At 43.4% G+C, this 23,843-nt stretch overlaps 1 protein-coding gene across 1 annotated transcript in view; it reads right to left on the bottom strand.

Moving 5' to 3' along the window:
• TAPT1 (transmembrane anterior posterior transformation 1) overlaps nt 1-23,323 on the bottom strand; it is a 65,489-nt gene extending 42,166 nt beyond the window's left edge. The window contains exons 1-2 of the mRNA XM_045996837.1: nt 22,308-23,323; nt 10,047-10,177 (exon numbers count right to left, since the gene is read on the bottom strand). Of these exons, the coding sequence (XP_045852793.1) occupies nt 10,047-10,177; nt 22,308-23,157 (981 nt within the window). The 5' untranslated portion in view covers nt 23,158-23,323. The remainder of the gene's footprint in view (nt 1-10,046; nt 10,178-22,307) is intronic.
• Nucleotides 23,324-23,843: the final 520 nt, after the last annotated feature.

The raw sequence follows: 23,843 nt of genomic DNA, 5'->3' as shown, positions 1-23,843 counted from the left end.
CCCCTCCACTCTGAGAGGTAAGAAGCACCCTCTCACCCCTGCTCTGCAGTGAGATTCAAGAGCCCGCCTGGTTTGTGAGCAGCAGAGGCAAGGCCAGACTTCAGCCTGTAGAAGACACAACTCTGAAAATGGAAGCACTGTTTCTATTATGACACCTGTTACTCATCCTTCCAGCCTCAACCCTGCTACTGGATTTGGCCTTATACATATTTTTAAAAATATTTTATTTATGGGGCGCCTGGGTGGCTCAGTGGGTTAAAGCCTCTGCCTTCAGCTCAGGTCATGATCCCGGGGTCCTGGGATCGAGCCCCACATCGGGCTCTCTGCTCTGCGGGGAGCCTGCTTCCTCCTCTCTCTCTGCCTGCCTCTCTGCCTAGTTGTGATTTCTCTCTGTCAAATAAATAAAATATTAAAAAAATATATTTTATTAATTTATTTGACAGAGTGAGGGATCACAAGTAGGCAGAGGGGCAGGCAGAGAGAGAGGGGGAAGCAGGCTCCCTGCTGAGCAGAGAGCCCAATGTGGGGATTGATCCCAGGACCCTGAGATCATGACCTGAGCCGAAGACAGAGGCTTAACCCACTGAACCACCCAGATGCCTCTTATATATATTACAAAAAAAAAAAAAGATTTAACATAGGTTTTAACATCTGAACTTCAATGTTAAGAAAACTACAAAATGGCACTGATTCTACTACATTGGTCCACAAAACATCACAGGCTAGTGAACATTTCTACAACCAACTCTTCCCACATTCATTTTGGACCTACTACTATGACTCTTTATCATTTGAAAGTGACTCACCTCAAAATAAATAAATAAAAACACCAACCTCTCTCCCTGGAGAATGGAGCAGGGTTTCTTAACCTTTTAAAAATCTGTCTCTTTTTAACAAAATACCCTGTCTTCCTTTTGAGATTTCAAAATAAACAAAATTTTATGGCTAAAATTAAAATAGCACAATTGTGGAATATGCCTCTATGAATTACACAAACCATCTCCTGGCAATTCTGAATACCATCTCCTCCACCATGACCACCACACAGCACCCACTGGTGGGGGCTGGCTGACCTAGAGCAAAGCAGGAAGCAGTGTTTCCGTTTTTTAACCTGGTCTCACAATTTACAAAGCTCAGGTCTCCTGAAAGAGCAGAGACTGCATCTAGCTCAATTCTACACTGGGGATTAAAGGTCATTAGGAAGGACATCTTCCCCCAAGAATTTATAATCTAGTGAGCTGGAGACAGACTGTGTAGTAAGTGCTGGTGAATGATGTGCTCCAGAGACACTGGAGAAGAAATGAAATCTGGGCAGGGTGGGCAGGAATAGGGGTGGAACTGGGGACCGTGTACCCAGGGGAGGAGGAACAGAGTTAGCAAGGATCTCCCACAGAGGAGATAAGAGGAGGACTAGATTTTGGCAGGCAGTAAGAAGGAACAGAAATTCAAACAAAGAGAAGAGCATGCCCAGGTGTAGCGTGAGTGGGAAGCTGTGTGGCCAGAATGTGATCATTACATAGAAGAGGGACAGAAACCATCTTCAGTAATTACTAAGGAACATAAACCTTTATCCCATGTTCCAGGAGTTTTTAACAAACCCACATGCAGAGATCCATTATTAGAAGAAAGGATTATCATTCTTAGGAGAATAGAATTCTCTAAATTTATAAATTTAAAGTTTACAAATGACTGACTTTGAAAGCTATTACTGCTTCAAGGTCATCCCTATAATAAGTTTTATTCACCTGAATTCAAAAATTCATACCTTCAAGAAGTCTGCACTCCAGGAGGAGGCAAACAATGATTACCAGGACCCGAATATAACAAGCAACATTGCATATAAGTATGTAACCGCAGAAAACAAGTAATGTGGATGAAAGCCTTCATAATAATCACAATCTACACCTGACATGTATTTTTTTTTAACCTGACATGTATTTTAACATAAGGAATAAATTTCTTAAGAGGCAAATAAAGAAATAAATTAAAGATTTTAATTTGTAGAAAGACTATATACATGGAAAGGTCCTTGGATTTTCTTGCTTCTTTTACAGTCATGTCAAATACCGTTATACTGTAAGCACCTGCCCAACATTAATTTCTTGAATTCTCCCATCAAACCTTGAGGCAGGGACCATTACTTGGCATTTGCAAAAAGCAAAGAGCGCTGCAGTGGGCTGGGCGTGCCTTGAGGACCTAAGGCACATCTGAGAGTCCTGCTGAGGAACATAGGTGTGGCAGCTGCTGCCAGCCAAGATCACACCACCACACCACTTCTCAGCTCAAACATCCTTTTTTAGGGAGTGATCAGCACACTACAGCAGGCTGAGTAAGCAGTGAAGACAGTGAAGAAGGATAATGGTCTGAGTGAGAGATCACAATGGTCTGCTACAGCACAATGGAAAAAGGGAGGAAAAGAAATTTAAAACTGTTTCCAAAGCTAACACAAGAGAAGTAAGTTACTGATTCAAAAAGATAAACATAGGCCCATGGTGCCAACTTCACAAGTTATCTTTTAACTACATCAGTGAATGGGGTAGAGCCTGAAGTCTTCGGCTGGTTGTCCTAGAACTGTCGCATAGGTCCTATATGTCCAACAGGTAGTGGGGTCCCAGGCCATGAGGCCCTGGATGCCGGGCTGCTCCCCCATCACCTCCAAGCCCCACTTCTGGAGGGGCTGCTGGTGCTGTTGTTAAACGGGCCCTGTCCTCCAAGAGAGTTAAAAAAGGCTAAGACTGTTGCAGAGTCAGGCGTCTGACTCCAAGCAGGGGGCAACAAGCCTCAGAACTGGAGGAATATCAGCCTAGGCTGCCCAGATGCTAGATTCTGAGAAATGCAGATCCCCATGGTTTTCCGGCTTCTGAGCAGGCTTGTAGTAGGACTTCTGAGTCAGGGATTGTCACAGACAAGAATTGCATCATAAGAAGAACTGAGGGGAATGATCCCCCAAACTCACTTCCTTGAAATTAGCAACTGAGCAGGATGCCCAAGAAATTGCTGCCATATACGTGGGTCTGGGTAAGTTCTCAATACAGTTTCACCATGAAATCCCAGGACTGTTTTTTCCTGAAATAAAGGTGAAATGATGGCTGTGACTATATTTTGTTAACACACACTTACACTGAGAAACAATGAAAAGGCTTTCTGTGATATTCTGAATAAATTCATTGTTTTGAAAATGACTTGTGAATTATTTTTTCCAAATACTACCTCCTCTACCCCCACCCTGAATACTCAAGAAAGCAACTCTAAGTTCCTCTCCTAGGTAAGTACAATTTCCCTTTCCGTGAAGCTTTCCATTTGCTCCTGTTTCCTCTGCTCCTCATAGGCAAACCATTCAGAGTCATGGACTATCAGCTCTTTCAGGATGTCCCAGTCCAACTACACAGTCTCTGACAAAGAAAGTCAAAGCCCAGGGAAGTTCAATGCCTTGATCGGGCCACTAGCCTATCACCTGCAGAGCTGAAAAGAAAAGTTAATATTACTGAATCTTGACCCCCAATATTACTGAATCATGGTAAACTTTGTCCATTTCAATAATAGCAATAGTCTATGTGGAAAAATAACAGCAATACTTACACCCAACAAATTTAAAGCTTAGGAAAATTTACTAGATTTTTTTTTTTAAGATTTTATTCATTTTATTTGTCAGAGAGAGAGAGAGAGAGAGAGCGCACAAACAGGAGGAGCAGCATGCAGAAGGAGAAGCAGGTCCCTGCCAAGAAGGGAGCCCGATGTGGGACTCGATCCCAGGGCCCTGGGATCATGACCTGAGCTGAAGGCAGGCGTCCAACCAACTGAACCACCCAGGCGTCCCAAAATTTACTAGATTCTTAAGACAACTAAGCAGTTCCACTGAAGACTAAGCGGTTGAGTTCCATTTTTGAAAAAAAAAATGTATTAAATAACTATGCTAATAGTGAAATGAAAAAATGCCAAAAAGCAGAAAATTACAAGGTAAGGAGAAGTCAAAAATATATTTTTGTTTTAGTTCTACCTTTTATGACAAGCAGTTACATAAACATATGGAAGTAATGGAAAAGAAGGAATTTTGATTAAAGTCTTCCTAATAATCACAACCTACCCCTGACATGTATCTAGCACACTTATTCCTTAAGAGGTAAAATAAATAAATCAATTTATTTTAATCCAAAGAAAGATTAGGCACATGGAAAGATCTTGAGACCTTTTTGCTTCTCTTAATGCTAATCTATGTTGATCATCGCTATTTGAATTTTTCAAAAGCAGAGCTCTGAGGGGTGACTAATCCAATCACCATTCTCAATCTGCCACTTCCTTTATTGGAAAAGTATCACATCCACTGTCCTTAGTCTCCTAGGCAGCTAGGGATGCCTGTGGAACTCACTCTGGCCAATAAGACACACATGAAAGGAAGTGTGCGGGAGCACATCTGGGAAAGCTTCTAATTCTTTATAAAAGGGACACTCAAGTGGTGGCAGTCTCCTCTTCTTTTGAGTGATAATGCAGAGGCATCGCCTGAGGTCGCAGCTGTCCTCCTTCTATTAAAAGGCAACAAGCAAGAGGACTGAAAGCCAATTTACCAAGGATGGCGAAATGGAAACATAAAAAGGACTCTGAGTCCAGACTGGATTCATTAATCAGCTGGAACAAAAGCAACCTCCTTTCTCTAGACTTGTCAAAAAACTTTTCAAACCTGTGTAAGCCACTGTTAGGTAATGTGTCACAGATGCACGTAAAAGCATTCCTAAGAAATCCTCCCAAAGCTAGTTTGCACTGCTTAGTCTGACCACTCACAGTTACCTGGACCCGGCCTCTCCTCCCAGAGTACCTGTCCTTTCCTGTCCCTAACAGTTTCCCACCTCTGGATCTTCCTAACACAACCCCCAAGCCCTAAAAATGCGGGTGCAAAATCAACCTCCTTTCCTTGTTACCTTGCAATGCATTACCTTCGCAAGTCTGGAGGTAAGCTCTGCACTTGCACACTGCCGAAGTGCCTGGAGTACAGACGGTACTCAAAACCGACTGAGAAAAATCAAAAATAAGTGAGTAAGTGACCTATAGGTCTCCAAATTGGTGTTTGAGTGTATTAGGGAATTTTAAAGACTACTTTTGCAAGCATTTCCTTACTATTTCCTGCAGTTTGGGATTCACACATATGACAAAATTAGCTCTTGACAAGGGTTTGTTCCCATGGAGTGCAGGATAAATTGTTCCCATGGGGTCAAAATGCAGCACAAACACCAACATGACTGCCATGTCGGCGCACATGGAGAATATGGGCCTTGAAGAGAAGAGGTATCGCATGAGGCTAGGAGGGAAATGGGATGCTAACTCATTTAAAGTGCCTGTGATGTAAATAAATATTTAAATAGCTGGCATATAAATGGATGAGTCAAATTAGGCTAGGGGCCAGTGAGCACTTACCAGGAATTTTCTAAGAAACTGGTGATCCTGTCCTGAGTTCACAAAGTTGTCTGACCTAATCATAGGCTCCAAGTCATGTGCGTGCTGAGGTCAGGCACTAGAGGGCCTGACAGAAAATGTCAGGGTGATGGGGTGTGCTATCTCTTTTGACCATCAGCGAATCCTTCATGAAAGACACACAGTTTACTCTAAGACAGCATGGTTACAAAGACAGAGGGAAGACAACAGTTCTCCCCCAAAATGCCTGTGGTCAACAACCCAAGAAGGCAGAGAGTCAGAAAAGCACATCCACTGCTGGGTTAGAAAAGTCAAATTTAGCAGCAAGTGAAGCAGGAAAATTAAAAGTCTAACATTAGATCACAGTGGGACATAGGGGAGCCATGGGAACCAGACCTCTCCCAGTCACCCCTTGCCGTACAGGGAGGCCTCAGAAGACAGCTACCCCTCCTGTGAGGAGACATCCCCTGGAATGCAACCTGGAGACAAGAAACCTTTCCAAATTTCTTTTGTTCTCCTAGGGCAGGGCATTCCCCAAGTTGCTGAGGTGACGATTCTAAAATATTTTAAAACATTTATAAAGGGCTCACCCCATAATTAGCATACAGATGAAAAAACTGAGGCAAATGGAAAGAAGTGAATGGCTCAAGGCCTCTCAGCTAATAAATGCTGGAGTGGAGGTGTAAATCTGGGCAGAATGGCTTTAGAGTTCATGCCCTTGACCACTGCACTATCCTGTGTCTCCATTTAGACCGCAGAGAAAGTGTAGTTCAGAATCCTCTGCTGTACAAAGAAAACAATATAGCCCCTACACAGATCACACACAATGAGTAACAGATCCAGGAAGAGAACCCAAGGGGTGTGTGGGTGCACAGGCAGAAAGGGATTTGTGGCGGAAAAAAAGAAATGCTCCCCAAGGTCAACAAAACACTCCAAAATTTTATCCCTTCACATCAGAATGAGAAGTTCAAATATGAAAAAAGTGGTAGAGGAAATACTATTATTTGGGGAAAATAATAGTATTTCCTCTGGTACTACTAGTACTAGAAATACTATTTTGAATATATAAGCAATTTACCTGTTCTGAATGCCAAGTATGTGTTTTTCCACTGAGAAAATTACACAAAAATTCTGGAATTTTTTTTACATTAGTAAACAGGTTCAGTAAAAGATACTCAGTTGACCACTCTCTTGACCTGAAAGTATAAACACTAATTATGTGTTTTATAGCACATGCAACCTGCAACCTTTGTAGAAGCAAAGTGCTCTTTAATCGTCAAGTTTCTCCTCCTGAAAAGGCTACATGAAAATATCATACATTTACCAAAAAAACAAGAAAAAAATGAATACGGTGTTATACATTAGAAGTATGCTATATTCTACATCAGGGAAAGGTACTAATATATTAGGTATTTTCAAGCAGACAGCAAATTTACTGACATGAACATCTAGATAGCCCCCAACTCTTGTAATAAAAGCCTGGTGAAACCTACTCACCACATAAAGGTCTGGGAGACACCAGGGGGAACTCACCCTGTTAGGAGATATTTACGCCTGTAATTAAACTGAAATCGAACTCTGCTTTCCTCTACATTTCACTTACTCTGAGACAGTAAGAAGAAATTCCTCTAAACTGAAAAATGTGACACCTTTCTGTACATTTTAAGCAAAAAAGCTTCTGAAGTGTTGTTCTAAGAGAATAAATTAAATTTTCCTAAATAGGCCCAAAGCAAAAGCCTCTGTAATAGGAAACAGGATTAGAAAATTATTACAACTATGTATGAGCACTGTTAATTCAACTTTTCTGACATTATACCTCTTAAACACACACAAATAAAACCAAAGTATTATGACTAAAAACTTCCTCTCGTACAAGCAATGCACTCTGATAATTTTCCATTTTTTTCTTTGAAAAAAAAAAAAAAATTCCTAATTGACAGCAACCTACCTCACTGGTTACTCATCCCATCAGTGGTCCCTTAATAAAGCATTTTTCTTTAAGATTTTATTTATTTATTTTACACAGACAGAGAGATCACAAGTAGGCAGAGAGGCAGGCAGAGAGAGAGAGAGAGGCAGAAGCAGGCTCCCTGCTGAACAGAGAGCCCGATGCGGGGCTTGATCCCAGGACCCTGAGATCATGACCTGGGCTGAAGGCAGAGGCTTAACCCACTGAGCCACCCAGGTGCCCCAGTTTTGGTTTTTTTTTTTAAGATTTTATTTATGTATTTGACAGATAGAGATCACAAGCAGGCACAGAGGCAGACAGAGAGAGAGAGGGAAGCAGGCTCCCCGCTGAGCAGAGAGCCCCATGCAGGGCTCGATCCTAGGACCCTGGGATCATGACCTGAGCAGAAGGCAGAGGCTTTAACCCACTGAGCCATCCAGGTGCCCAAAACAGCATGGTTTGAAAAACAGTTTGGTTTATACTGACGTCTTATCAAGACTTGCAGGCATTTTCCCCAGAAGAGAACACTCACAATAACAAACTTGAAATGCTCACAAGTTTCTGTGAGAAATCTACTAAGGAACTGCTTGGCATGTCACTGTGGTCCGTACAGACAAGAGAGAATGTGTGTATTGACCGGGCCTCTGATGAGCTCACCATCATGAGGGCTGTGGCTACTGCACATCATTTCTGCCACATGAAGGGTAATAAAAGGGGCCAGACACACATCTCTTGCTTTGAAGAAATCCCCTGCGTGTGTCCACAGTTTGGCTGAGGACTGCAGGCAAATCTCTGTGCACTCTTCAGAGAAAAATGGGAATCCACAACTGTTCAGACACGTGAGAGAAAAACCTTCCCTCAAAGAGACCAGGTGGGTAAAAGCTGACTGTGGCTGGCACTGTCCCGTACAAAGATACAGGCCCCAGCCAACCTCCCTCCAATTCCTTCTGCAGTGTGTCCTCACGCTTCTCTACCTTGGCTTATCACCGGAAAGAAAAAGTGCGCTCAGAAAATAAGTTAATATGTTTAAGAAAGACATAAGAATTAATATTAGAATATTAAGAATTAATATTACTATTATAAGAATTAATATTACTATTATTATTAGAATTAATATTACTATTAGAACTAATAAGAATTAATATTACTATTATTATTACTGGCAAGCAAAAGAAACATTACCCCCCATCCCTGGCCAAATTCTCAAATAAATTCCAACATAGAAAATCAAGGTGCTGCTGCACTGGGGGAGCAGTGGTGCTGAGAGCACCCCCACACTCCTCCATCTCACCCACCAGGCCTTGACTCGTCACTGGAACCAGACCCTCCCTAGAGAAGCAGCCACACAATCATAACTAAGCACCGGTACTGATCTTGACCACAGGCAACCATTGTCTCACGGCCATGACTGCTTTCTCTCCAGTCTGTGCTTGCTCTCATCCCTCCCTACCCTAACACAGAACGCCCTAAAACTGCAGCAGGTGACCTGCCATCAAGAACCCACGTGAAGCAAAACTTCTCAAACTGTCACTCTATATCTGCCTCCCTCCCCTCTTCCATACAGATGGACTGTTGGAAGTAAAAGACCATGAGCCTGACCCACTGGGTCCTCACTCCTCACTGTCTCCCGCCCCTCTTGTTATAGAACACTCTGACTGAGCTAACCAGCAAAACTCCTCTGACAGCCACCCCAAAAGAAAGTAAGATTTTAAAGAACTGATCAAACTATTAAAAGTTTTATGTTACTATAAAAGTACAAAACCATGTTCTGATACAGCCAAAGCTGAATTATTTCTTAATAATATTTCTTCCTTACTAGTGAGAAATCTTGGAATTGCTCAGATGTACCAACTGCAGCAATGCAGAGGGAAAAGAGTGGCCTTCCTGCCCTAACTGACTGGTCCTGCCAGAATGAGACACAACCACGGAATAGTGTGGCTGGATCCAGTGCTACTGTGGCTACGCCAGGATGTGGATGTGAGGTTTTCTGTGGCAAAGATGCAACGAATCGTCTTTTTCTTTGAAGAGACTGTCATTTGTGTTTTTAAATAAGAGGGCTTTCTGAGAAATTGAAACCCTTAAAAGGGCTGAAATTAAATAATTTGTCATGCTGAATGGAAAATATACTGCTCCTAGTACAATAAAACTGATAAGAACTAAAGGAGTAGGTAGAGATTAATTCCTTGGAAAAACTGACCTGGCTAGCATACAAGTGGAATTATGGTAAATTTAACACACAGCAAAGTTAAGAAACACTGGATCTTAGTTACACTAAAAATATAAGTTTTAAAGCCTCTTCCTGGATAGGAATTCCTACTCCCAACATATTTAATTACATATGATCGCATTATTTCCAATATTTTATTTTTTTTGAAAAATTTTTCAAGATTTTATTCATTTATTTGACAGAGACAGAGATCACAAGTAGGCAGAGAGGCAGGCAGAGAGAGAGAGGAAGCAGGCTCTCTGCTCAGCAGCTCCCTGCTGAGCAGAGAGCCCGATGCAGGGCTCGATCCCAGGACCTGAGATCATGACCGAAGCTGAAGGCAGAGGCTTTAACCCACTGAGCCACCCAGGCGCCCCTATTTCCAATATTTTAAAAACTCAACTCAAGCTGTTGACAATTTATTTTCATATAATTAACATGTTAACATAACTTTCAAAATAATGTCTAGTAATAGAAAAAAAATAGTACCTTTTCCAATTCTCTTGGTATTCGCATACAAGTGTATACTCTTTCTCTTCTTTCTGTATACTTGGCCTCATTATGTTCAAGGAAGTACCCTCTTGTTAGTTCAGCACTGAGGAACCTCAACAATGAAAGTTCTACAGGAAAAGAAAATGACACAAAACAAAAAGAACAGTATTTATCAAGAAACTTACATGCTAGCTGGGGCTGTAGATAACACATACATAAAACAAAAAAGAGTATAAAACAAAGCAACCTATAATTCTGTGCTGAGAACTGAACAGCTACATACAAATGATCAGCAAAGGCTACTGACAAACTTGCTACTCTGTGTGATATAAAGGGAAAACGCCACAGGAATATAAAAGGAATGATTACCATGAGTCAGAATAGTTACAAAACTGTCTGCAAGAGCCCAGTCCAGGGTATTATAGGTGATATAGGACCTGGACTGGTAGACATAAGAGAGAATAAAGATCAGGTATATATAAAATGGATAAATGTATATGTCTGTACCTATATATATGATTCTACATATGCTAAAAGAGACGCAAGTCACCTAAACAGGCATTGCTCGGGTCCAAAAACCAACCTGGGTGAGTATACTGATATACTTCTTTCCTCAACCTCAGAGATCCTGCATAAGTATCTAAATAATGACAGTTCTCTAGGTGAAGGCTCACCAACGGATGATAATCATACTAAATCATACGAAGTAGAACCTCAACAAGATCTGAAAGACTTCCCTTTCCTTGGATTTGTCCCCCTCTTTTCTCTGTTCCTCCAAAACAAATTCACCCAGAGTCATCTTGTCTCAAATGAAAACAAGGCCAAAGGAGGTTGAGTACTTTCCCCTTGGCTATAACTGGAGTCTTAGGAATAAGAAGCTAAAGTTCCAACTCCTTCCAAAATGTCACACTTCTCTGAGAGACCATCACCTAACTGACTTTTCTGGACCCCTGATTCCCATTACCTTCCTACTTTTACTCCCCAGGTCAAGCCCTCTTCCAGAAGTCAGGATACCAAAGGTCTCAATTTGTCCTCGGCTCTGAGCTGGCTCTTACAGTCTTTTTACAAAATCCAGTGTTGGTGTTCCCTCCAAAAAATGACCAAGAGGGAAAGTGGACTTCATTTATGAGTACTGACTCATGGAGGGCATCTTATGTGAGTGCCAGGATTTAAAGTCTGCAGGTATGGGGAAGAATCTAGTGTCAGAAACACCCTTGAAAAGCCCTCAGGGAGACCTGGAAGGAGACTTACTACCTCCTGGTGGGCCTAAAACAGCTTACTTCCTCCAGCACTGAACAGATGGCTAGTTCTCTGAGCATCAGGTCAAATGGTCTACTCATGTAGAGAGGTTATATTACACAAAAAAATACACACACACATGCATACATTTCTTTAAATTCCAGATTTGTCATCTCTCTGGAGAGTTAGAGATACCATGAGAGTTATCTAGGGATTGAAACAGACGGAGAGAAAAGCAGACTTCCACCCACTCCAGCCTCATGCTGGGCAGGCCGAATTATCAAATGCACTACAAGCATCATGCTCTCAGTGCATTTATAGTTGAAGCCATGGACACCAGAGTCAAACTGTATTGTTTACATATTAATAGATATTCCAATTAGAAGGCCTCAGTATCACCAAATCCATACAGAGTACAATTTTTGATTGGGAATTTTCTAATATATTGCAGGCTGGCTAGATCCAGAACATGATTTGCTGTACGAAGGGGAGAAAAAGAAAGCCTTCTGAGCTGCAAACAAGAAGAGCCAAACCAATGAAAGATAAAAATCATACTTGTGGGGCACCTGGGTGGCTCAGCTGGTTAAGTGTCTGACGTCAGGTCAGGTCATGACCTTGGGGTCCTGGGATGGAGTTCCACACAGAGCTCTTTGCTCAGCGTGGAGTCCACTTGTCCCTTTTCCTCCCCCTCTGCCCACGTCCCTGCTTGTGTTCTCTCTTTTGCAAATAAATAAATTTTTTTTTAAAAATGTATATATATATATACATACACACTCTTATTCAGTTTAGTCTTCCAATGAGAAAGCAAAGGGGTGTGTGTGTGTGTGTATGTGTGTGTTTTTAAGATTTTGTTTATTTACATGAGCCAGAGCATGAGTGTGTGAGCACAGAGGCAAAGGGAGAAGCAGACTCCCTGCTGAGCAGGGAGCCCAGTATGGGGCTCCATCCCAGGACCCTAGGATCATTACCAGAGCCGAAGGCAGAAGCTTAACTGACTGAGCCACACAGGTACTCCAGAAAGCAAAGGAAGTTCTGATTAGTTGATATGTATCAATATATATGTCATAAATATCAATCCTTTCACGTAAAACTTAAGAAGCAGCAGGTCTCTCTGAAGGCAGGACAGACTTCTTACTTACATGCTTACACTACTTTTCACTGACTGACTTACACTACTTCTCACCAGCACCAGTGAGCCCCAAAGGTCACTTCACCATGATTCCTGTTTCACCCTCCAACACAGGCGCTCCTCTCTCTAACTGCCCGACTTTTCGGACCTGGGTGTTTTGGGCAGCTCCTCCACCTCCACTGGACCTGTAAGTGTTTGCCAGTTCGGTGTTCCAATCACTGTGTCCTAACAAAGCACCAGTTACGGTGAAACACCGGCCATCCTTGAAAGCTGTTATTTCCTGGTGTGTCCTCTTCTCTTTTTCCTATTCTCCTTGGATAGTCTAAGGTTAAAGCCATCATCTGAACCCTGAAGTTACCATATCTGACCCCGGGAACCTGGATCCGTATTTTCAGCTGCCTCCTGGGCAACTCCACCGGGCCCCCTATCCCTACCCTGAATTGGCAAACAGAGCTCAAGATCTTCACCCACAATCTACCCTCTCCTGCAGCCCTGACTTTAGCTTGTGCACCACCAGTGACACAGTTCTATGTTAGAAGCTTGCGGCTACCCTCCTCCTCTCACGAAGCCCCACTGACTTGCCGTCTGCGACATTTATTCACTTACCCCCTCTCTATATGTCATCCTAGTTTGGTCCTTCTCATCCCCCTCTAGTTCCCACCTAAGCTTCCTGACTCATGCCCTTTTTTCCAATCTTTCCTCCCTTCAGTCCTAACCCTGCCAGGCAGCCAGAACCAACATGCTCACAGACCATCTCTGGGCCCCCTTCAGTGATCTATGTCACCTGCAGGCCAGGCCCTACACCTTCCTGGTGGTGACACCAGATCCCTTACAACTTGGCCCCTGGCTATGTTTTCAGTCATGCCTCACACCTGCCTCTGCTGAATCTTTAGGTCACAATTCTCTAGCTACACTACTTTACATTTCTTGCGAACAGGACAGTTGGTTGACACGGTTCATTGGACCAAGAATTTCCTTCCAGTTTCCCTTAGGAGACCACACACAGGTGCCTGCTCTGTGAAGCCATCCCCAGGTTTTCTGGACAGAATGCAGCCTCTCCCCACTCGGCTGGCATAGTGTCTACGTGTTCTGGCACTTCTACCCACCACTCTTTTTTGGGCCTGGTTTTGTCCTTTACTTTGCATCCTCAGGGTACAGCACGTCATATGTGTTCAACAAACGTTTGCTAAAAGACTATATGGATCAGAGAAGGAGGAAAAAGTCACAGAGAGGAGAGCAGCAGAGAGAACAAAAACAGAATCAGAAATCAGAAGTGGCAAAAGCAGAGAGAGCACCAGATTCTTGAGAAAACAGCCTGTGACTGAGACAGAATTTTCTGAGACTGGGAGTGAGTAGCAAAAGAGTGACAAACTATGGTGCCTCAATGGACGCAGCTGCCACTGAAGATAAGGAGCCTCTAGGCTGTGTGTGTGTTTAAGTGACTGTAAAGGGTCACGCAACAGGTATCCGAATGTCCACACTAAAAGCACGGGGGGGGGGGGGGGTTGCCATGCTGACAGGCACAGCCAGTGAGTGCCCTGGGGTATGGGACAAGGATGCTGGTGTTATCCACAGTAAGGGCAGAGAGGGAAGCTGGGCAGCCTGCTAGTATGTCAACTGTGTTAAAGAAATACAAACAGGTTTTTATAGAATTATAAATTTAAGGCAGCAAATTAAATCAAAAGACTGAGATAGCTATACCCTGTTTTGTTTACTTAGAAATTATCCTTCACAGTGGCATCTTGCCTGATGACGCAGTTAACTGAGTTTTACCATAATAAGAGTTTTGTTATGATCCCTCAGAAAAGCAGGGATTAGTAATAAGAAGAATGGGGTTCTGGCATCCTCTCTATCACATATGAGTCCTGTGATTCTGCTCAAGTCATAGATCTCAGTTTCACGGGAGAGAAAACTGAGGCTTGGAGCCATTTTAAAGAGCTGCCCAGGGTCCACACAGGATGGCCAAGGAAGAGGATTTGTAATGAAAGCACAAGACAACTGCAAAGCAGGACACAAGGTCTTGACTCCTTACTAGTAATTTCAGAGGATCTGAGGTATTACTCAATTCTACTTTGGGGGTTCCCTAGTGTTTACTGATGCTGCTTCTGTAATTCTGTTTTCATGAATAAACAGTAATGTGGCAAATAAGTATAATCAACAAACTATCCAACCTAATAACTAATTTTCTGTAAACAAGTCATATAATACAAACCTACAAAAGTGTCTTAACTATAATACAAATATAAAATGTGCTATGTGAGGATTCTACTTCTAGAAATGCAAGAATTTTAGTTATAAACACCCATTTAAATTCCACAATGGAAAATTTAAAAGTATGCACTTAAAAAATCAAAATGATAAAAACAGGTTTTTTGTGCACAGCTCTCATAACTATGAGGCATAGTCTACTGTTAGGTCTACTTTGCAGATGAAAAAACCAAGGGACAGAGAGCTTAAGGAGGTTGCCAAGGTCACACAGGAAGAAAGCAGTAAAGCCATGATTCAAAATCAAGCAGTCTATCCTCAAAACACTGGATCTGGCACTGGATTATTTTTTCAATTAAATTCAATTTAGTTAACACAGACTGTATTATTAGTCTCAGGGACAGAATTTAGTGATTCATCAGTTGCATATAAAACCCAGTGCTCATCACATCACTTGTCCTCCTTACTGCCCATCACCCAATTACCCCATCCTCCTACTCTCCTCCCCTTCCAGCAACCCTGTTTGTTTCCTAGAGTTAAGAGTCTCTTATGGTTTGCCTCTCTCTCTGTTTTTATCTTATTTTATTTTTCCTTCCCTTCCCCTATGTTCACCTGTTTTGTTTCTTAAGTTCCACAAATGAGTGAAATCATATGGTATTTGTCTATCTCTGATTTATTTCAATTAGCATAATATCCTCTAGTTTCATCCACATCATGGCAAATGGCAAGATTTTGCTCTTTTTGGTGGCTGAGCAATATTCCATCTCTCTCTCTCTCTCTCTCTCTCACACACACACACACACACATCTTTATCTATTCATCTGTCAATGGACATCTGGGTTCCTTCCATACTTTGGCTCTTGTGGACACTGGTGCTATAAACACTGGGGTGCATGTGGCACTAGATTATTTTGCCCATCATTGTCTCAAGTGCTTTTGTAAACAGGCCAGTATGTATTTCTCGAAAACTGGGATCACCACCCCCCCAATCTTCCTCTTTCTCTGTATTTCACATATAGCACCCTGGGTTTACTTCTATGAAGTTAACATTGTTAACTGGTTGGCTCCCGTACCAGCTCATGAGCTGTTTGGAAGCAGGCACCACAAATCCTGATCTTCACAATGTCCAGTCCCCAGTGAGGCCTGAATCTGAGAGAAGTGCCTGCATACAATTAACACCATACTGATGGGCTAGGGAATGAGTTTTTTTTTTTTTTTTTAAAGATACATTAAAGCAATATTAACAAAAGAACCAAGCTTCAGGGGACAAAGTATTTTGGAAACTTTATCTTACCTTCTCCCCCACTCCTATAAAACTGGCCCTGCTTAAAGGATTAGGATACTTTCACTTTATTCCAAGAGGCAACTTAAAAACATTTTGCACATAGTACCCCAGAAAATTCTCACAACAATTCTGAGAGCTAAAGAAAGCAGATAATAGCATTCACGTTTCACAAATGAAGAAACTGAGGATCTTGGAGGTTAAGACATTTGTCCAAAGTCACTGAAAGGTCAAGACGCAAATTGGGAACAGAATCTGGATCTCTGACCTCCAAGTCCAGAGCGCTTTCTCCCCTACACCATAATTAGCATGCATCTACCCAACAATCACACGAGAGAAGATAACCTAGCCCTAATCTGACTTTAGCAGACCAGAAAGAACCCTTTGACTCAGACTGAAGTTGAAGGGGCTTACATTGCCCTGCAGCCTGAGCTAGTAAGTTAGCCTTGCTGCTCTGTTGGCTGTTCCCACCTTTCCTAGCCATAGATATACTTTGTAGGATGCTACTTAATCTTCTGTTCAGAAGTGTATCTGTGGTTCACTGTTTTTGTTCTTTTGTTTTAGACAGTGTTCTCTAACATTCTACAGGTTTGTCTGAACTTACTTGTCCTGTGATATTTGGGTATAGCTGCCTGGCTAATTACCTAAGAAGGATATATTGTTCTTTCACCTGTGGATGCCACCCCTCAAGCATTCTGCTAAGTCCACTTTAACTTCTTCATTACTGTGGTGGCATTTTATTCCTTCCTTGTAAAAGTCGCTCTCACTTGTTATACCAAACATCTGTCCTTGTTTTCCAAATAAAATAATCCAAATGTTTATTTTCCGAACAGTGACTTAACTTTTCAACCAATTTTAACTCATTTATCTAGTTCTTACCAAGAAGAAATGTCAGCATGTCTTTTAAAAATATTTGTAACACATACAAGTGCTTCTACATTAGAAGAACTAAGTTTTGCCACTTGTAAATATTTCACATAAGGGAAATAATACCAATCATACATCCAAATCAGTTCCTCCAGATTATTTTTAATCAATATTCATCTTTTACTCTGTCTTCCGGTATCTTAAATTGAGAAAAGTACAGTATAAATTGCTTCCTCCTCATCCCTAAAAGGAGATTATGTTTAATTATCTTCTGGGATAGCTTGGTTTAGAAATAAGAAGCCAGGATATAAAAGTATTAATTAAAAGTAATGACTAATCATAAATATATTTAAATGTTAAGTAATATGTCTAAATAAATCTTTCTTAAGATAGCACTGATCATTAAAAAAATTGGAAAGTAATACTGGTTAACTGTTAGGAAAATATTATAAAACATGTAAATCTCTAATCTTAAATAATGTAAAATGGTAATAAACTTTACTAACGTTATGTAAAAATATTACATGTAAGTCTGTTACACAAACATAGAGGTACATCTCTGTACAAGGCAAATTAGAAATCAATACAATAGTGATTCTATCTTCCTAAGTCAAATAATGGTAAAGGTACCACTCAAGGTTTTAACACCCTCAAAATGCTTCTAAATAGTCTCATGTAGGTAAGTAGAATATTCATGAATTTATACATTTATAGATGGAAAACGGGACACAAGGAGTAACGACTCTTTCAAAGGTAGCAAGACTACAGGGTTAAGGACTAAAAATGGGATCAGAATGTCAATAATCTGACAGTCAATGCTATAGTCTTTCCAAAGACCTGTTTCACCCAAGCATTCTTCAAACTGGGCCGCAAAGGAGCAGCCAGGGATGAATTTTGGAGGGTAAACTAGGATGAAGTTAAACATTTTAAAAAGCCAGAATATTTCCAGGTCAAAGACCAAAATGAATAACTTCACCGCTTGTTTAATTTACATGTACTAATTAAATAAAGCAAGTGAGAGTTTTAAAAGCAGAGCAATAGTGTGTCAAAGAGAAGGTAGTTTTATCTTACCTATCTCAGGGTTGTGGTTACTCCAAGTAACTTCCCAGTCAGTTTTACAGTTGTTACTTCCCATTGTAAGTGAGAAATTAATGACTAGAGTATAATTTCAGAATAGCAGCCTTTAATCATCCATAGGATAAGTTTGGGGCCACAGGGCTAACCATATTCTATGGAGGATAAGGACCAATTAAATGAAAAAGTATTCTAATAAAAATAAATTAATTGTAGTAAGAACTTAAAATTTCAATTACACAAAAAATAGGGTGTAGACAATATGAACAGTTAAAACCTTTGTCCCACTCGAAGTCATTTGTGGGAACTATAAAAAGGAGCTCAGTTGGCTTTTTGGGGTTTAGGCTTTCCTCCTGCCTCTGCTCATTCCCTCACAGAGGTAAAGCAAGACGTCTAAAATGGGGAAAGAAAGAGAAAAGCAAAAAAAGAGATGGATAACAAGTGTAAGCTCTAGTGTAAGCTCCTTTTAAACAAAAGGAAAAGCACAGGCCCCACAGCAGTGTTGAAATCAGACACAATACTGTTCACCCACAACCTTACTTTAAGCTCTTTTGTTTCACAAGCAACACCTATCCCTACGCATATTCCAACACCTACATATAGGTATTGTTTTATCCTCACTGGTAGGTACGATGCTTATTTTACACCAATTCTTCTACTGTTAAGTCTTCACGGGTACTAGAGTCAACTTAGGTACTCAGATACTGAACCATTTAGTAGTGGAGTCACAACAGAGCCAAAGAAATTAGGCAAGTGGTCTAAGCAAGCACAGAATCTAAGAGCAATTTAACAACCCAACCAAGCCAAGAACAGATTGCCTAATTCTTAGTTCAAAGTTGACTTGCTAGTTGTAGATTCCTAAATGGGAACACGGCTATACAGGAACTCTCCCCCTTAGAACTTTTACAGACAGGTAAAGTGGGGAACGAGTACAAAACTATGGTAATACATACTTATGATCTGAGCTTACGTCAAAAAGGACAATATAAGTTGGTGGTATTTTTTTTAATGATTTTATTTATTTATTTGAGAGAGAGAGAGAAAGAGTGAGAGAGAGAGCATGAGAGAGAAGGTCAGAGGGAGAAGCAGACTCCCCGTGGAGCTGGGAGCCCGATGCGGGACTTGATCCTGAGACTCCCGGATCATGACCTGAGCCAAAAGCAGTTGCATAACCAACTAAGCCACTCAGGCAACCTTATTATTATTTTTTTTTAAAGATTTTATGGTAGTATTTTTAAGAGTAGGAACAAAAGAAGATAGAAGAGATGGATCTGTACCTCTGCACTCTACCCAAAGTCCAAGAACACTGACCACATAAGGCAACAATGGAATAATACAATGAACGCTCTGAGAGAGAGGAAGAGAACAGGTATGATGAGTGGTGTATCCAGTTCGCACTATGTTAAGGTGTTAAGTACTAGTACCACGGTTTCAACCCACCGCCAGGCTACACGTAAGTCAAAGTCAGAGTTTAGAGGAGCAAGTGATTCAAAGAGTTTGAAATGAGAAACAAAACGAAAGCTTACACTTGATGTAGATACACGTACATGGTATATGTAATGGCTCATACACAAATGAATATTTATATGTATCTTCTAAACATATAAATGGACAAAAATAAGTATAAAACAAAAATTTAACCTCAAAAACTATGTTTTGAATTATTTTACTTAGATGGGGAATGTGGAGAAGCACATTGTATATTCATTCATGGAATCCTAGGTTGTTGGGACAAGCCAACAAACATCTATAAGACCCCTAAATTCCTCGGGAGAAAGGATAACAAGGACTTTTGAACTAACTGATGGTTAGGTCAGCAAGATGCTAAGATTATGACTTTCAAAGGGAAAAACAAAGGTTGCCCTAAACTGGAGAGGAGGACTAAAGTATCAGAGGCAGCATGAGAATTAAAAAAATGTACAGGTATGTATGGTGATGATGGTAGCCACACTTTGGTGAGCATAGCATAACCTAGAGCTGCTGAATCACTCTGCTGTACACCTGAAACTAATGCAACACTGTGTGTCAACTACACACACACACACACAGAGAATTTTTTAAATGGACAATTAATACCTTAAGTATAAGCACAGAGCTTTGGAAGACATTTGATTCAGGGAGAAATGCTTCCCACATGACACTAGGTGGTGCCACTCAAAGGCCCTCCTGCCCAGGCCAGTCCCTAGGGAACAGTTTTCTAAACTTTGCTCTAGGGAGGAGGAAAAGGTTACAGAGCAGTAGAAAGGGGAAATGCTAGAACAGCAAAGTGAAGCAGAGCCGCTTAGCAGCTTGGGTGTTTAAGAATGGCTGAAAGAGTTCTAATCTCCAACCAATGTGGCATCAGAGTTAGAAGGTGGATACCAGCAGGGGCAAGAGCTGTATGACTAGCAGAGCAGACACACCTGGGGCCCACATGGTACAACACTGGCTGGTGACCCCAGCTGAAATATTCCTGAAATTCTTACCTAAGTCTTGATCCCCAAGAGCTGCCACGGTCATCTCTCCTCACACAAGACTGATGGAATTAGGGAAACAATGAGAGCCACCCCAACAACTAAAGCTGGAAGTGTCTTCCGGATAAAGACTTTCTGCAACTAGGTTAAAAGTCCAACTTCCAACAGGTTAAGTAAACCATGCTCATGAACTCATGTTGATGAAGAATGCGTGTGTGGTGTGAAGTATGAGGAGGTCCATGGTACCAGATACTCAGACCCATCTCAGGAAGGGCCAGGCAATGGGTGATGGGGTTATTCCAAAAACCTAACATTTGTGCTAATCGAAAGGCTCCTGACTACTTCATTTTCTGTGTATACAAACAACAACCAAAAAGGCTTTTATAATATTGGCTTTGTGAAACTCAGATATATTTTAAAGCCATTGTAGTGAAACCTGGCCACCCTTGTTTCCATTTGCATCAGAGCGTCTTTAAGGTTCAAGTCTAAGTCACTAAACAGTCCGCTGAGAGATTTAATACTGTCTTACTTAGATCCTGCCAGTTAAGAAAGTAAATACTCTTGAAAGCAAGTATTTAACTGACAAGTAAACCAAACAGAGTTGAGCATTTTTAAGTGGTTAATTGAAACAGACTGAACAAGGCACAGTCTGTACTTAATTTTTCAAAGATACAGACCTCTTCAAAATCTAACCTGTGTCTATTTCTGAGAATTAGCAAGTCACAGGATCTCACCTGATCAACCTCCTGGTGTTTAGGTACTCCTACATTTTCAATCCTCAAGTACAATCAATGATGTTGTAAGCCTTAGGAATTAACATTCATTTGCAGAAACTGAAGGAAATAACAGCGAATGGAGCCCCTACTGCCCACCAGCAGCAGTTTTGGGGGAAGAAATTTAATGGAGTTATAGCTCAGCTGCCGTTTAAAACAGAATTACATAAAAATGTAAATGTGATCACTATACTCAATGAAACATGTATCTCAAAATCTTTTTCTTTTAAGCCTAATATACAACTACAGTATGAATACAAATGCAGCTTAAATTTTAAAAAGGGGATCCCACATTTAAAAAAAATAGTATTCTAGCAACATGCTTAAAATTGGTCGTTGAGGGGCGCCTGGGTGGCTCAGTGGATTAAGCCGCTGCCTTCGCTCAGGTCGTGGTCTCAGGGTCCTGGGATGGAGCCCCACATCGGGCTCTCTGCTCTGCAGGGAGCCTGCTTCCTCTTCTCTCTCTGCCTGCCTCTCTGCCTACTCGTGATCTCTCTCTCTCTGTCAAATAAACAAATAAAATCTTTAAAAAAAAAAATTGGTCGTTGAGAGTAGGATTCACAAAGGCATCTTTTCCTATACAACCGTTATTTATTTATTTATGTATTCTTTTTTAAGAGGCTTAAGTTTCCGTTTAGGAAAAGTTCACAGGTAACGTTCTGAAGAGCTGTTTCTACGTGTTTCTGTTCTGGGCAAAGTACTGAACTTCACGGTCATTAGCACATTGATAGCTGCGGTTGAGGAACACGTATTTGGAGGGCAAGTTAACAGGTTTCTATGGCTCAAGTTCGCTTAAAATACACAATGAAAAAGTCACCTTGGCACGAAAGTAATTAAGAAATCAGCCTTGAGCTTCTCAGTCTGGGGCTGCCTGCGACGTAGGAGGTGCTCGCCAACGGTACCGGGCGTGAGCAGAGCCGGGGGTCTTTCTGAAGGACCTTTCAAAAGCGGTCAGCCGACCCGGGACGAACTTCCCGGACCGCCGCGCGGTCTCTCGGACACACCTGGCCCGGCGTGTGCCACGGGGACCCCGGTGCCGCGCGCCGACCCCGCCCGACGAGCTGTCATCGGCTGCCGAGCCATGGAGCTCCAGGAGCCGCGGCGGCTCGCGCACCCACAGCCCGGCTGGCCCGGGAGGCAGCTGCGGCCGCGGGCAGGGGCACGGGATCGCACGACGCTCCCCACCGTCCTCGGCGCCCTGTGCGCGGCCTAGCGCCGCCCGCCCGCTCGCCTCACCTGCGCGGCTGCGGCGCCGCTCCCGCCGCCGGTCGCTCTCGTAAAAGCCCAGCGTCTCCGTGTGCTGAGGCGCCGGCGGGGGCCCGTGGCCACCGCTGCCGCCTCCCGGCTGCTCCGCCTCACCGCGGCTGTCCCGCTCCGGGCCATCCGCGCCGCCGCCACCGCTGCCTTCTCCCGGGGCGGCCGCACCGCCGACGCCCGCCATGTTCCGAGCACAACAAACTGTCGCCGCCGCCTCCCTCCAGCCTCCGACCCGGCCTCCGCCTCCGGCCGGCCCCCTCCCAGCCTCGCCCCGCCCCTCGCCGGAGCCTGGGCCGCTGCCGCTACCGCTACCGCCGCCGCCGCCATCCGCGGCTCGCCGGCCGGCGCGCACCATTGGCGTCAGCTGCGCGTGGGAGGCCGCCGCCGCCGTCGCAGCCGCCACGGCCGCCGCCATCTTCTTCCTGCCTTCAGCATGGCGCGCGGTCGCTTCCCGCGCCGTGGAGGGCTCGGCTGTCCGGGACACCGCGCCAGGCTCCATGCAGCTAGGCCGCGCGGCCGGCGACAGCAGCCGCCTCCGGGGCTGGGGTCGGGGGCCGGGAGGTAGCGGGCTGGGCGCGGAGGCGGACGGAGGCTCGGCGGAGGAGCCCCGGGGCGGCGATCGCTGCAGCCGCTGCCCGCCGTCTGCGAGGTGTCCGGCCACCCGTCCGGGGCCTCTTTTGCAGTCTAGGTGCCCGAAGTGCGCCGGCGCCGCCTGCCCGGTCTTGGCACCGCCCGCTCGGCCGCGGCAGCGAGAGCCCGGCTCCAGATCCCCGACCCCCGCGATCCCTGGTTCCATGCGTCTGCTATCTGGGCTCCATCTGTTCTGCATATTTATGATCGCCCGTCACATTCCTTGGCCTCTGAGTTTCCGTTGAGAGTTTCCTAAACACTTGGGCAAGAAGGAGCTTTGGGGATGCCGCCCTACAGGTGGGGGCGCGGAGGGGAAGCCCGAGGAGCCGGGTGCCCTATGCGCTTCAGGCACCCCCGGACGTAGTGGTCTGTTTTTCGGAATTAGGGATGGGGTACGGCTCTTGACCGCCCCGGTGCCTCTGCTCCATCACCCGGGCGGCCGCTTTACTTGGCCGGTCCTTTGCGGCTCTGTGGGGAGTTAACTGCTCACGAAGCGCGGTGCCAAGACCACCCGCGACGGGAATGATGCAAGTGATGATGCTCCAGTGAAGGGGCCAAGGGCCTTTGCCACCTGCTTCCCACGTGGTCGCTGCATGCTTTTATTTAGGGTGACTGTGGCAGGCCGATTTGCCAACTTCAGAACCAACCTGTGCCTGTTACCCTTTTGATTAGCAAAAGGGGAGTTGTAATTCTTCCTCTAACATTAAACTCTCCGAATTTCCCCTAGACCTAAACTTGACAGCCAGATATAAACAGGTATGAACACAGCAAAACTGAGCTCTTGTTGATTCATCAGAGAACCTTGAGGGTTCTGCTGTCACTAGTTGAGTACCTAAATTTTAAGAATCAACAAATTTAACAGTAGGGCTGTTGGGGGCAGCATGC

Source organism: Meles meles, chromosome 2 (assembly GCF_922984935.1).
Source record: "Meles meles chromosome 2, mMelMel3.1 paternal haplotype, whole genome shotgun sequence".
NCBI lineage: Eukaryota > Metazoa > Chordata > Mammalia > Carnivora > Mustelidae > Meles > Meles meles.
Note: the sequence above shows the minus strand (reverse complement) of the source record. Positions and strands in the feature narration are given on the sequence as shown.